The 15,112-nt window shown below is 32.3% G+C and overlaps 1 protein-coding gene across 3 annotated transcripts; it reads left to right on the top strand.

Annotated features, from left to right (window-relative positions):
• The first annotated feature begins 1,102 nt into the window (after window positions 1-1,102).
• Window positions 1,103-14,385, top strand: LOC106150968 (retinal-binding protein). 3 transcript variants are annotated; one of them, XM_086999662.1, is made up of 14 exons: window positions 1,103-1,277; window positions 2,915-3,049; window positions 6,140-6,193; window positions 7,322-7,394; window positions 7,518-7,561; window positions 8,057-8,119; window positions 8,362-8,550; window positions 8,702-8,777; window positions 8,963-9,043; window positions 9,665-9,748; window positions 11,880-11,986; window positions 12,258-12,391; window positions 12,751-12,902; window positions 13,103-14,385. In XM_086999662.1, exons 2-14 carry the CDS (start codon window positions 2,990-2,992, stop codon window positions 13,249-13,251), a joined length of 1,266 nt encoding a protein of 421 aa, XP_086855788.1. In that variant the 5' UTR covers window positions 1,103-1,277; window positions 2,915-2,989; the 3' UTR covers window positions 13,252-14,385. The 3 variants fall into 3 exon arrangements, with proteins under 3 accessions (XP_086855788.1, XP_086855790.1, XP_086855789.1); XM_086999664.1 differs by lacking the exons at window positions 1,103-1,277; window positions 2,915-3,049 and adding an exon at window positions 4,210-4,425; XM_086999663.1 differs by lacking the exons at window positions 1,103-1,277; window positions 2,915-3,049 and adding an exon at window positions 5,214-5,237.
• The last annotated feature ends 727 nt before the right edge of the window (window positions 14,386-15,112 follow it).

Raw genomic sequence — 15,112 nt, forward strand, 5'->3', positions numbered from 1 at the left:
TAAAAAATCAGTTTTAATTCATTATCCGGATTACCTAGAGTAAGTGCACATGAAAGGTGTGTAGAGATTTGGGTTAGGGTATATATCTTGTATATCTTATTTGATTTTAAATTATGCTTAGTTTTGTCTTTAAGTAGGTGTAGCCTTCTATCACAGGCAAACCACAGCTTTGAGCCTTTATCCCTGATGTTATATATTGATTGATTGTATGGATACTCGCTGTCGTCTTAATCTTCACTTACAGTAAAGGGTAAGTTACAGAACCATTTTCACTGAACTATATGTGTGCTGTTTGAAGTAAGTGATGTTTAACAGGTCCAAATCATCTGTTTAGTAATGTAAACAAACTAGGATGTTTTTTTATTCAGTAACATTATTGTGTGACTGTAGGTTTATACGGTAGCTTGTGTTGTGTTTGAAAGAAATGATCCATATGTTGACTTGCCTGTTATGTAAAATGTTTCATAGAAATCTGAGTTATTGCTGTGACCAGGTATATTTTGTTTTTCTTGTATGATTTTTTGCTTTTTATCAATTATCTACACAGTTCTTTTAAGAAAAAAAAACTTAAAGTAATTTTAATCAGCTTTATGACAAGTGGACAACACATAAATGAATTATTCATTACAAGCCATCATTATGTATACAGTGTAGATTATGGGAGGAATGCATGACATGTGCCCACATAGAGTTGATGTAAGATATTACACTTCTGTGATTAACGGCAGGTAAGAAAATTCATCTAATGATAGACCAGCCTGCCACCCACCTGTATTATCATTATATAACCTGTCTGGGGTAGTTATACACAGGGTTGACATATGACTTGTAATATTTCAATTTTCATCTATTTTGGTGTGCATATGTTAGTACATTAAATAATTGTATTTCAGTATAATATATAATTATGATTAATACAGTTGTTCAAAAGATGGACATACATTTTATTTTTTTGAGAAGGCTAGTTCTTTTTTGAGTATATGTGTTTCTGTTTTTACAAGAAATCTTAGTAACCCTTCCCTTAAAAAATTGTCACTTTGTTTGCTTAAAATGACATAAACCAAAGGCATATACAATAGGGCCATCTGTAGGTTGGTTGCTAGAGCAAACTGTATTTGTAGTATGTCACCATTATTTTGCAAACACAGGAGTGTAGAAGCTAGCCTGCCTAGGAGCATTTACAGCCATTCTGAATAGACTTTTGTGCTATAGTTATAAACACCATCAAACTTAAGGAACGAAAAAGACTCGGGCAGCAAAGGACAAAAATTATTTCAGTAAGTGTGGTTTGATGTTTTCAAGGTTTTATCACTATTTGTAAAGATTTGGGTAGTTCAAATATTGGATATCTATTTTTTTTTTTTTTTTTATTTATTTATTTATTATTTTTTTTTTTTTGAGAGGCCAAGGCAGGCATATTTTAGACAAAAGCACAATTGATTGCAACATTATTTTGATTGCAACATCCCCCAAATTATTTTTTAAAAATTTGATATGAGTAGCAGCACAAGTGAAATTGTTTTGTTCCACAATTGCAAGTACCATTACAAAATTGCCTGTTAGAAGGATATTGTGAATGAAATGGTAAATTAGCTACTGTTAAGTTGTTCAAATGATTTTAATAATTAAACATAAATTTTAGTGCATTTCTTCATTATAGACAGCAGGTGCACATGTACAAATGTACACTGTACTAGTAGATCAGTTTTCCTGAATTTTTTTAAATTTCTAATTTTTTAAATAAAATATTGAGCTAAGTGAAGCATAAAAACAACTCATTTTTTAAAAACTCTAACCAAATTGTCATGCATATGTGATTTTTATTTTTTATTTACATGTAACTCCATCGTTCATAATTCTGAGAATATCAACAAGTACAAAAGTAATAAAATAGCAACTATGGTATTTGTGTTTCTTTTTTATTTTTCAGACTTATTTAAGTGCTAATACATTCAATTACAAACAGCTATACAACATCCTGAGATTTATAATATAGCTTTAATTCACACTTCATTATATATTAAGAAATATTATTGTTTTGGGAAAAGACACTAGCTGCAAGGGACTAATACCATCCTATATGATTAATGTTGATGGGTAACCAGTAGCAGAATCATAAATACATTATATACATGCATGGTAATGACACCATCTTTTCATTGGGAGGGGGGGGATTATTAACGATCTTTGAGATACATAATTTTAGAATCATTAAAAGTATATTACTATATAGCATTTGTGGTGATTTTACTGCATATAATATGAACTGAAGGGTAGTTTTGTGTGACTTAATCTTTGTAATAACTGCATTAAGGAATTTTTGTATGAAGGATAATGAATATAATATCAGATGGTGCTGAGTTATTACTTTGCATGGCTGAGGATTAGTTTTCCAATGCAGGTTCCTATGGCTCCTCTATTTTGAACTCTTCGGATTTACTTAAACAGACAATATGTTAAACAATTTTCCTTTTGACCAACTTAACAGTAAGTCTCATTTTCAAATGTGTGACTGTCAAAAACAGGGTACCCAATATACTGATATTTAGAAAAAAAATCCTCTACATGGATTTAGCGTGTAATTTCATTTTATCACACATGATTATCACATTACATATTTCATGATCTACTTCCTAATACATCTGTGAGGTTTATAAAGTGGTCTAGTGTATATACTTTTGTTTTTACTTCACATTTGTACCAAAATTGAGCTGAACTGACCATTGTTTATTCTTGTTTACCTTTGCAAGTGGTTGAATATTGTGAACTTTTCTTGTCCCTATTAAAGAGGTATCAATAAAAGACTAATAGGTCAGCAATGCCCATACCTAGAGACTTGTATAGAAAACGTCCACTTAAATACAATGAGGTTGCAATGCTCTGCATTTTTCAGATAGATTTGTACTGTTTTCAGCTTCACTGGTGCGTTAAGAGGTGAAAAGTTCACCGTGACGTCAAGTTCAGAGGTGTCAGCCAGGATCCTTGGGATATGTGGTTATTTGGGCGCAGTACAAAGAAGAAGTCACAGACTAAGAAGATGCCCAAGAAGGTAACTGAAAAATATTCCATATTTGTGTGTATATTTAATCTGTTAAGTTCTTTTTATGCTCAAAGTTATCTTTAGGGCAATTGTTTAACATTTGAAAATTCATTTTCTTTTTTGTGATGATTGAAAAATAGTATTTTTTAAATATATTTAATATAATTTAATCAACTTGGTTCCTTTGACATTTTATAAATTTTTTTCTACTCGTCTCATAGTAAGCATGCATTTGCTCATGCACAGTCAAAACTTTTACAATATTTCTGATACAACTACATTGGCAAAGAATTACATCATACAGTCTAGACTGGCAGTTCTATGTAGGTGAAAGGGGAGGGGCCGGGAACATACCTGGCGCACATGTACCTACATGCAGCTATACATATACCTGTGTAGTATATGTATCAAATTTTGTACAAACTGTTTTACCTAATTGTGGGAAAAAAATTAGTTGTCAAATAAATGGTTTTTGCGCAACACATTCAGCTTGCAGGCAGTGTAATGCAAATGTAAGATTAACAATGCAAGGGTCAGTGTCTCTACAGGTGACCACATTCCATAATTGGCAGGTGTCACAGAGTAGGATATAATAACAGAGCTGGTTTTATAACTTTTTATCAAATGTCCATATCAATATGGAATGTTGATACCAATAAGATACTTGAAAGTAAGTGCATATGCTATTATGAGATTATGGTTGTATAAGCATTTTGTTTGTTTTGCAAAGTGATATTGGATAGTTGAATGAGAACTTTAAAGTAGACAAAAATATTTTAATTGCACTATTTTTATAAGCATTATGCACTGCAGCATAAGAATTCCAGTTGGTTATTTAGTTTATAGTTTGATGGGAAAGAGGTAACCATGAAAAAAAAAATACAAATATTATGCAAATACCTACTACACACACCCTAATAATATAAGCTATTACATATACACCTATATGTTCAGTGACAGCTACTGGGAGAGAGGGAGGGAGGGATGATTGAGTTAAGTGGCCTATTATTCATTGTTTTGCACAATATTGTGTCCACAAAGGTTTTCCGAATTACTATATTTTGCTTCCTGTCCCCATAAATGTTCAAGATCACCATCATCAAGGGCAATTGTAAAGAGCCATTTTCTCAAAATCTTGGCTCTTAGTGGACATGTTGAGTAAATGGCTTTAAGTCCTTTACCAGCTCATATAACCATTTCTCCATGAGTGACACATGGGAAATATGAGTTATAGTTACCTAGTGTGGACATGTCCACAAAGCCACAATAGTGCTCTTTTTGTTACAAATACAGGTTTTACCTGCTTTAACCCTAGATCATGTTTTCATTATGGCCATTTTTGCTCAGTTATGGAATGCAGCCTCACCTGCAAATGACCCTAGATAGTAAGTATGGTTTTGTCAGACAGGCTATTTTTATTCATTGAACTATATGATATAGATTGTCCAATGGCTCATTCCTATTAAAAAAAAAAAAACAAGAAAAGTTTAATTCTGTATTTAAATACAGCATATTACAGCCACAATCTCTTACTTGTCATTCTAATTTGCATTAAACACATAATTAGATATAAGACTTTAAATTATTATTATTATGATTATGTGTCTTGCATTTCTTTTTTTTTTTTTTTTTTTTTTTTGTTTCTATTGATAGAGCTGTTGCCAGGGATACTTAGTGATTCATCAATGTTTTGTTATTCCCCTCCAACAACAGTAGTATATAACTTATGGGATGAAATATCACGTCCCTGGTAGTGTAAATAGATTTAATACAGTACTAGTAATAGGCGTTTATAAACCCCATAAAACCCAACATGCAGTGGCAGGTACACCCCTTTTCCTTACTCATAGACCAGGGGAGCAAACAAAGTCTTTAGTAAAGTGCTGCAAAATGACTGTGAGATTGCACCATAATTTCTAAACATTTCTTCCAAGAGAACAAAAAGCAGTCATGACATGTTTGTTAATGTTTGATGCAGGAGAATGGGTCCTGGTGTCTATAAAAGGCAATTTGAACTGCATTTGAATGTGTATGGCATGACATAATGTACCTGACATAATGCGTAATGGCTGGTGTCATTACATTGCACTGTACCTGTCAGGAATAAGTAAGTGTGTAGGTTGGCTGCAGTACACCTCTCATCACTGTTTGTACCATAACAAAGCTAAGATTAAGAAATAATCACATATAGTGAATGGTGAGTGTAAATCTTTTGGATTTGTCCAGTGGCCAAAAAAACATTTATTACTCTAATTCATTGCAATCCCACGGATTTTATTTTGATCAAGTCATTTGATTATATATGCAATAATCAACAACATGTCATATTTATTGATAAGTCAAAAGGTCTAAATCCATCTAATAGCCCTTCTTTAGAACATCCTGAATGTTTTAAAAATTACCATCTGCCTTCATTCAGTGTTGATACCAGGCACACCACAACATATATCTTATCTCATTCCAGAACATTTAGAGAAGAAAAATTTGCATGTCTTTACAGTATATAAGGGGGTTGTAAAGAAATTCTTGTGCAAATTTATCACTGTTTCCTGAATTTTTTCATAAGGATAAGCTAAAAATTAGATTATGGTTGAGCTTGATACATTTATTTGATTTTTTTTAGCTCTTCATTAGCAGATATATAAAGATTTTAAAACAATTTCATGAAAAGAAGCTTGGGTGTCATTCTGGGATACTGTCTGTATTCATCTCTTATATCATGTCATGTTATGACAGTTATGTCATGTCGAGTTGTGTCGTGTCATGTCATGTTATGCTATGCTATGCTATGCTATGCTATGTTATGCTATGTTATGTTATGCTATGTTATGCTATGCTATGTTATGTTATGTTATGTTATGTTATGTTATGTTATGTTAAGATGTGGTGTAGCTCAATGCCAGAATTCATGACTAAAACTAAGTGTGCCATTGATCATGAAAATCAAAGAATGAGAAAAATTAATATGATAATGAGCTGTTGCCAAGGTGTCAAGCAATGCAGTTAAAATCTGTAACATTTCAAAGGCAAAAAATGCTGTATTCAGTAAAATAGCATCAAAGCTGTCAGTGTTTTTCAGATTTTTTTTTTAATTTCCAGTATACCTTCAGCCATGTCAATGATGAGAGCCCTGAAGAAATAGCTGTGAAACAGGTGGGTGTGTGATCACTACAGGTATATGTATATGTTATAGAGTGGTTGATTTGATTTGTTCTCAGTCTGGATCCTGGTGGGTTTTAATTTACTGCACAGTGTTCAAAGACAAAAAAAATCCTGGGTAATTTTGTTTTATTTTTTCTGTTTATTAGTTATTTATTTATATCTGCTTCATCCCAAGCGGTAAGAGATTCAACAAGAATTAACAAGATCAAATGCCAAAATTAAACACAAAGTGACTGTCTGAATTATAACACGAAAAACAATCTTGGGATTCAAATATTCAATATTTTTTTTGCTTTAAGTTGAATTATGCTTCAGTTGAATATATCAGTGGTCAGTGAGTGGTGCTGCAGCGGGTGCCTTTAGGTCAATTTTTATTTATTTATGAAAAGCACTGCTGTGGTTTAACTACATGTAGATACTAACATATTGCATGCACAATAGGGATCTGAGAGGCTCATTGCCACTCAGCTTGTGAAGGCTTAATACACACAACACACCTTGGTACTGAATACACAGCTTACCATGTATTCGTAACAGTTAAGATACCCAAGACCTTATTGACTAAGTTTGTTTGCATGCATAATGCCTCTGATGGTATTTTTTAGACTTAAGAAAGTGACCAAAGTCCAAGATTGCATGTACCACATAACAAGGCAGAAATTATGTATTGACCAGTGTGTCTGATATAAACAGAATCAAAGACTGGTGACAAAGATATAAATAACCCTACTGCTTCACAACTCCTTGAATACCATTTATACATGTAGAGGCCAAAATACAGTGGGATGAAGCACATGGGAATTAGCTGGAATATGTATGCCTATCATGCATGTGTTTCTGATCTCTGTAAAGCTTGGTATAATTGGGAGAAATAATTGACAATCCTATATAGCTGCATGATAATTAAAGAGCTATAAGACAGCAAGCTTGTTTTCATTCCTCTTCATTGTTAAAAATACATATACATGCATATATATATGTATGCATGTAATTGGTTTTACAATTTGCTTAGAATATGTTGAAACAATATTTTTCTTTCATTTTATTTAAGTCTTCTATATCATCACCTTTTCCCACAAATAATAATGTCTGTCTTAAATAATATGTTTTTCATTACAGCTGAGAAGTTCAGTGAAAGATATACTCAAATCCCACCAAGACAATGATGATTACCTCAGAAAATGGCTTAAAGGTACAATTTTATCAGCTTTGTATCCATGTCTACTCAAATGTATCTATATGCACCCAACTCTCCTTCCTCGTATGAATTGTAAAGTCATAATTAGGCTTTTAAAACCCTTCATTGTTATTTCAGCTAGAAATTATGATGTCATGGAAGCTGAAAGAATGTTTAGAAATGTAAGTACTTTAAACATCTTAAAGATACGTCTTGATAGAATAATGAAAATGGTTTATTCCAGAATGGCAAAAGTTTGAAATTTCACATTTTTCACCAAATTAATGAAATATCAAAAGACAGGTCTAATTGAAATACATGTAATTATGTTTTATGTGATATTGAATATGCATACATTAAATGCTAGATATTCAAAGTGCACTGTCACCTGCATTTTAAAAAGACAGTGTGGGATAAAGGAAGTCCTTAAATTTCAGCTTTCATTTGGTCTTTTGACATGAGTGGGCCCTCATGCAAACTCATCCAATTTATTTTACTATGCCTATGAATTATCACAGGTTTAGGGAAATATTTCTTGCTAAAATTGTTGTATTTTTGTTTAAAACATGCAGAAATGGGTGAAAACTGGTGGTTCCAACTTTTTAGTGCTAAGTATTATTGTTCGATATATTTCAATATATCTAAGTAATGTTATTGGATATATATATATTTTTCAGAGCATGGCTTTCCGCAAAAAGATAGGTGCTGACACATTGCTACAGAAGTACACGCCTCCTGAGGTAAAAAGATCTAGAATTATCAATGCTTTTTAATTTGCTGTTTTCTTTTATTGATTTACAATTTGTTTTACACAGGATGTTAATAACCAACATGACAAGTTCTTTAGAGTTATATGCGTGGAAGTCAGTGAAATTTTGCTAAAAGTAATTTTGCAGTCTTCTCGCAGATAAAAGACCATGTCCATTGATAGTTATTCTTACTGTTCTTTTCTAAATTTTCACAGATGAATTTATTTATTTAGGTGATCCAGAAATATTTGACCGGAGGGTTTTGTGGGTTTGACAAGGACGGCTCTCCTGTCCGCGTGGAGTTGTTTGGACTTTTGGACATCAAGGGGTTGATGTACTCAGCAAGGAAGGTGGACTTGGAAAAAACCAAGATGTTGCAGTGTGAAAAAACAGTTAGAGATTGGGAAATAATGAGTAAAAAGGTAAAGAAAAGTAAGAAGTGGCTTTTGTAGGATTTTTTATCAGCCATTTTGACAATCTGAAAAAAGAAATGCATTAAGCCTTCAATTGTATATTTCAAGATATTGAAAGAAGAAGAAATGATGTAATAAAGTGCACTGCCTTTTTTTTTAGCTTGGAAAGAAAGTAGGTGGACTGACAGTCATTTTTGACATGGCTGGAGTTACAACAAAATGGTTGTGGAAGCCAGGTAAAATTACCTTTCATATACCTTTATTTAAAAAAATGAGTTCTTTTGGCATTTAATTGTAATTTTGGAATTTTAAAAGGGTGGTATATAGCTTTAGATATGATTTTGTGAATATGGCTCTTACCACTTATGCTATAAACTGGTGTCAAGTATTTATTGTTAAATATATGCTCTTTAATTTTTAGGATTAGACATGTATCTCCATTTGGTAAAAGTTCTGGAAGACAACTACCCAGAGATGATGAAACGGCTCATTGTAATCAATGGTGATTTCAATTTTCTGATGCAGCATTTTTAAACAATATTATTAATTATAGCTATGATATCACTTTCTGATTTCATCATAAATACGTGTGTGTTTACTCAGTATTTGGCTGTTTTTCATGTATGTACATTACATTATGACTTCCCAGTCACATAAGAGGTATGTGAATGGGTAATCCTGATGTAGATCATATACCATTTAAAGGTTCTTCATATCAGCACACTTTACTTCAATGTAGGCTTATGTATAAAATGTAGCTGGCTTAAGATAACTTTCTCTCATTGAATTGATTTTTAAATTACACTGTGGTCTCTGTTAATAGGTATGCAATGTGTATTTAAGCCATCAACATGAATCCAAAGTATAGTGTGGATTTTTAATTGTTATTTAAAGTTAAATAGAGATACCAAAGTGTGTTTATTAACTTGGTTTATGTGCATAGTATGAGAAATTCTAATTAATTGGGATCTATCAGATTAGTATAAGAATGTGTGTCGATTGCCAGCAACAGCTTGACTTTTTTCTTCTGTGCCTATTACAGCTTCCTTTAATTAAAAGATGAAATGTTTTTTTGAAAATATCTTTAGATCTTTAGTTTGATGTACTAATGATTTTATTTAAGCTCCATCAATTTTCCCCATCTTGTACAAACTGGCCCGGCCACTTATCAGTGATGACATGAAGAAAAAGATTATAGTTTTGGGATGTGAGTATGTTTAGATTTTAATATCATGAGTTTTCAATACAGAAATAGTACTTGAAGTTCACAGAAATTCAGTGTCATTTTGCTTTTTTGTGTAGACTTAATGACCACAGCATTGGTGCACTATGTATTTATTATTTTTCCTTTTTCTAACAAATTCTGTTATTCTCAAACAGGATTTTCTTCCATCTTGATTTTTATTTTTATGTAGAGACACAGATGTGTCTGTACATATAGCCATCATCTGCGTCTGTCGTCGTTGCCGTCGTCGCCGTCGTCGTCGCCGTGCACTTTTACCGATAACACGATAAGTGGAAAACCATTTTACCTTTTGACTTGAAACTTGCAGAACTGATGAATATTCATAATACGCAGGTCAAGTTCGAAAATCAGCATGATCGGGTCACTTTTAGGGAATTTATGCTGTTTTTTCACTTTTTTCAGCATATATGCAGCAACGATAACACGATAAGTGGAAAACCATTTTACCTTTTGACTTGAAACTTACAGAACTGAGGAATATTCATAATACGCAGGTCAAGTTCGAAAATCAGCATGATCGGGTTACTTTAAGGGAATTTATGCTGTTTTTTCACTTTTTTCAGCATATATGCAGCACCGATAACACGATAAGTGGAAAACCATTTTACCTTTTGACTTGAAACTAATAGAACTGATGAATATTCATAATACGCAGGTCAAGTTCGAAAATCAGCATGATTGGGCCATTTTTAGGGAATTTATGCTGTTTTTTCACTATTTTCAATATAAATACAACACTGATAACACAATATAAGAAAAACGGATTGGCCAATTGTAATTATACTCACAGGAGTGGTCAATCTTACTAAAACGCAGGTTGAGTTCGAAAATCAGCATAATCGGGCCATTATTTTAGAAGTTATACTGTTTTTCACATTTCCTCAGATTCAATTATTAGGCATGTTAACAGTCTCATTATTTAACTAATAAGATGCCTAAAAGTGTTTGTTTGATATTTCCTGCATCTTTACAACATTGTTAGTTGATTATGTAAAAAACATGGTAAACTTGTTATCATGTATTGTGTAACAAAGTGTCAAAAATGGAAATAAACTCATATCATTGCAGTTTGTCAGATTCAATCATCCACTATGTTCAGAATCTCAGAATGGAGGAAATTGGACATTTAACACTGTTCTATTGATACTTTTCCCATCTCATCAATTTTCTTAGTTGGTCATATAAAATGGCAGTAAAATGTTTATTTTGTTTTATGTTAAAAAAGTGTTAAAAATGGAAATAAACCCATTTCAGAACAGTGCTGTCTTGTTTACATTTTGGCATTTTCAAAGCGTGACTTTGAAGTTCCATGGGCCTGAAGACCTTTGCTAGTCACATTTTCTGAATATCTGTGATACTAATATTATGTAATTAAAATTGATGGTCATTAAGCTGTTAAACATTATGTAATATTGCATCAAAATTTGAAGAAACCCCTATTTTGGGCACTGCTTCCGTGATGACCATTTAAGGAAAATCATGTCACTTACTGTTCTCAAACTTACAGGAAAGAAACATGGGACTAAAATACAGCTTCAGTAGGCAATGCAGTCTGTTTGGTATTTTTATTTATTTATTTATTTTTTTTTTTTTTGGCAGTTAAACAGTTTTTTGTGAAAATTTAATTTTTCACATATTGGCATTTTCAAGGTGTGACTTTAAAGTTCCATGATCTTGAAGACTTTTGCTTGTCACATTTTCTGAACGTCCATGTTACTAATATTTTATTAATAACATTTGATTGTCATTATGCTGTTAAACATTATGTAATGTTGCATCAAAATTTGAAGAAACCCCTATTTTGGGCACTGCTCCTATGATGACCATTTAAGGGAAATCATGTCACTTACTGTTCTCAAACTTACAGGAAAGAAACATGGGTCTAACATACAGCTTCAATTGGCAACACAGTCTGTTTGGTAAATTTTTCTGGCAATTTAACAGTTTTTTGTGAAAATTTAATTTTTCACTTATTTGCATCTTTATTTTCTGTTCTTTGTCTGTACATTTGACAGCTTTGCTGCCTTGTTTAAATTCTTTTTACAAGTTTTTTAAGACAAAAGCAAACACACTTCAATTATACATTTTCCAGCCAATTTTACTCAAGTTCTCCTACAGTATGTTGATGCAGAACAATTACCAGTATATTTGGGAGGCAAACTTACAGACCCTGACGGCAACCCTAGGTGTACAACAATGGTAATATGTTCTTTTATTTCACAGAGTGTGTTTGTGTGTGTGTGTATGTGTGTATGCGAGAGAGAGAGAGAGAGAGAGGGAGAGATTCTTACCATGTGCAATCTTTCAAACAAATCAAGATGTGCAAATTTCATTTTCAGTTGTATTTTAAAGATATGACGTATATATATATTATTGATTTGATTGCTAAGAACACAAAAGTGGTGTAACTTTGATTACTCATTGTCTTGAAGTGTTTGTCTATTTGTCTAATGTTTGTCCAATGTTTCAGATTTGTCAGGGTGGACAAGTACCAGAGTCTTATTTCTTAAAGAACCACAGTCTTGGGGAGAATATGACAGCAGCTACTGTTTCCAAGAAATTGGAGTTAAAATTTGAGGTTCAGAAATCAGGAATGATTCTGAGGTACATGTATGCCGTTTCTTGTTGACCTTCTAATTTGTGGATCCGAATATTTTTGTATGATTATAATTGTCAACATAATTTTATCCTTACCAGTACATTAACTTCTGTGTATTATTCTTGAATCTCCAAACTTATAGGTCAGCCATTCTGGACTTTTGTTAGATATATGGGCCTAAATATATAACTTTGGTATTAAAAGAAATTGCAAGGAAAAAGTACAATTTGACAATCTTTTTTGTATAAAGAGTATTTGAAGTGCTGTTATATTGTTAAGAATAAGCTTGTTATATCTGGTAAAAGATGACAAATATCAATTTAAAGATGACAGTAATGATTTCACTCCCCTTTTGCTCCTGTAGGTGGGAGTTTCAGACGGAGGGCTATGACATTGGTTTTGGTGTAGGATTCCTGGAGAATGATGGTTACGTGAAATTTGTGCTCCCAGTAGAGAGGGTAAACAGCCACATGGTTCCTGAGGACGGGAGCATCAACTGTACAGAACAAGGAACATGTAGGAAACAGTTTTTATGTCTCTCTTAACCTCTTACTCACCAGATAAAATTGTTCAAAAAAGTTCTTTTTCATTATCTTAATTCATTGACCAATTTTACATGATATGGTTTGAAATTGTGATTTTTGCTTGATATCACAATCCTTTGGTTCTTTAGTAAAAAGATAACAGTGATAACAATTTCATTTTACCTGTTTCAGATGTACTGGTATTTGATAACTCCTTCAGTTGGGCAAGAAGCAAGAAAGTTTCCTATCAGGTAGAAGTTATCGAAGAAGATAAGAATATTCTTGAAGAAGTGGAAAATATTGGATATGTTACTGACAAATTGGAAGCTGCTCATATCTGAATAATATTCTTTTAAAGGAATCCATGGACTAATTTCATTGATCGTTAATAATAGGTACATTAATATGGATTGAAGTCCAAATTTTAACCAATGCAGGTGTTGACATAAACATTTAACAGTGATGTGTAAAAATTGTAAAGCTATTTAATCATTGACAGTCATGTTTTAATTATAATTGTACATTCACAGGTTGAAAAGGGATTAGAATATGCTACTCTTGCCAATTCTCGTACTTTCTTTTCCTCTGAGGACCACAACATTGGGATAGCCTTAGCAATAAAATACATTGGCATAAGATTTGCTTCATGCCAGGTTTATTTCTGATGTACTCTAGATTTCTGTATTGCCAGCTCAATCTTGATTTCATATATAACCCAAATCAGCAATACTGTAAAGCTGTAAAGCACTGTAAAGCTAACTGTAAAGCTGTAAAGCTAACACATGAAAAGGTATAGTGAGAAGCTAGCTTTAAAGTGCCCTGACACTCAGGGCAGTCTGATGTATTTTGTTGTGAATGTGAAAATGAGCACTCATGTATATGTGTATAATGTTCAACATTTCACCAATCAAGCATTTTATGGACAAACCCAGTGTGCCAGTTACATTGTCTGAATGTCCACGTTAACAGTAATACATAGTTAAAATTTGGTAGTGATTATGATATAAAGCATTATGTAACATTACACCCAAGAAACCACTCTTGTGCATTTTCCTGTTCCATAGTCTTTAAACACTTATATTTTTGATATTCAAAAATATACGATCAAATATTTTAATGTCTCTGCTTCTATCAGTATTGTAATTTGTAAATCCTTTGCTTGTTTATCAATATTTGTGATAATGTAAATAATAGAGCGTCATAGAGAATAGTACATTTGCTGTTGCCTTAGTTGCTTTAATTAGAATGGCACTTACAGTATAAATTTGGTTAATTGTAGCTGAAACTGACTGTAACCCTGACAACAGAATAATTGGCTTTTTTATATTTATAGCTTAATCTTAAAATCAATATTCAATCAACATACATGTGTTCCGTTACATAAATACAGTGGCATGTGGTTTCATTATTTATCACTTTCAGATGAATAAACGATGATATGTAATATAAAATAAAATTGTCACTGAACAATTAAATTAAGCATGACGAGACAAATTACCTCCCTCCCCCCCTCCCCCCAGTGTACAGGTACGTACTTATATAGGTACTCTAGATATATTGATACATTACATTTAACAACAACAAATGAACAGGAAAAACACGAGAAAAAAACATATAGATAAGAAAGTTTTTATGTTACATATCACAGAAAAGCAGCACTATCGAATAAATTTATTTATTTATTTTTATTTATTTATTTATTTTTATTTATTTATTTATTTTTTTTTTTGGGGGGGGGGGGGACGGCGAATCATCTGGTAGGGGCTGCTCAAAACAATGAAACCACAATTTGTTTGTAATATTTTCTACATCATCCAGCTTTTTATCGTGTTATAATGTTTTGTAACTGTTCCAAATCCTTAGAACAAGTATATTTTTAATATTAAAGATATATGATAAAAATTTGAAAATCTTTTGAAATAAAAGAGAAATAAGAATATGACGGAAGGGCGAAGAAACATTCAAAGTTTCCCCCTTTCTCTAGATATTCAAAGATTCAGCAAAGAAGGAATATAAAAACAAGAAACAAAAAATGAAAAGAAACAGTTAAAATACAAATAAAGCCATTTCACGCCCTATATTTCTCGACCTGCAATCTCTCTCACGCGCGCTCACACACACACACACACACACACGTAGACGTTGGCGCGCAGAGAAGATTCTCGTATATTCAAAGACGAAATAATATGAGAAATTTCTATT

Source organism: Lingula anatina, chromosome 1 (assembly GCF_051362555.1).
Source record: "Lingula anatina isolate TDL-2025a chromosome 1, LinAna3.0, whole genome shotgun sequence".
NCBI classification, from domain to species: Eukaryota; Metazoa; Brachiopoda; class Lingulata; order Lingulida; family Lingulidae; genus Lingula; species Lingula anatina.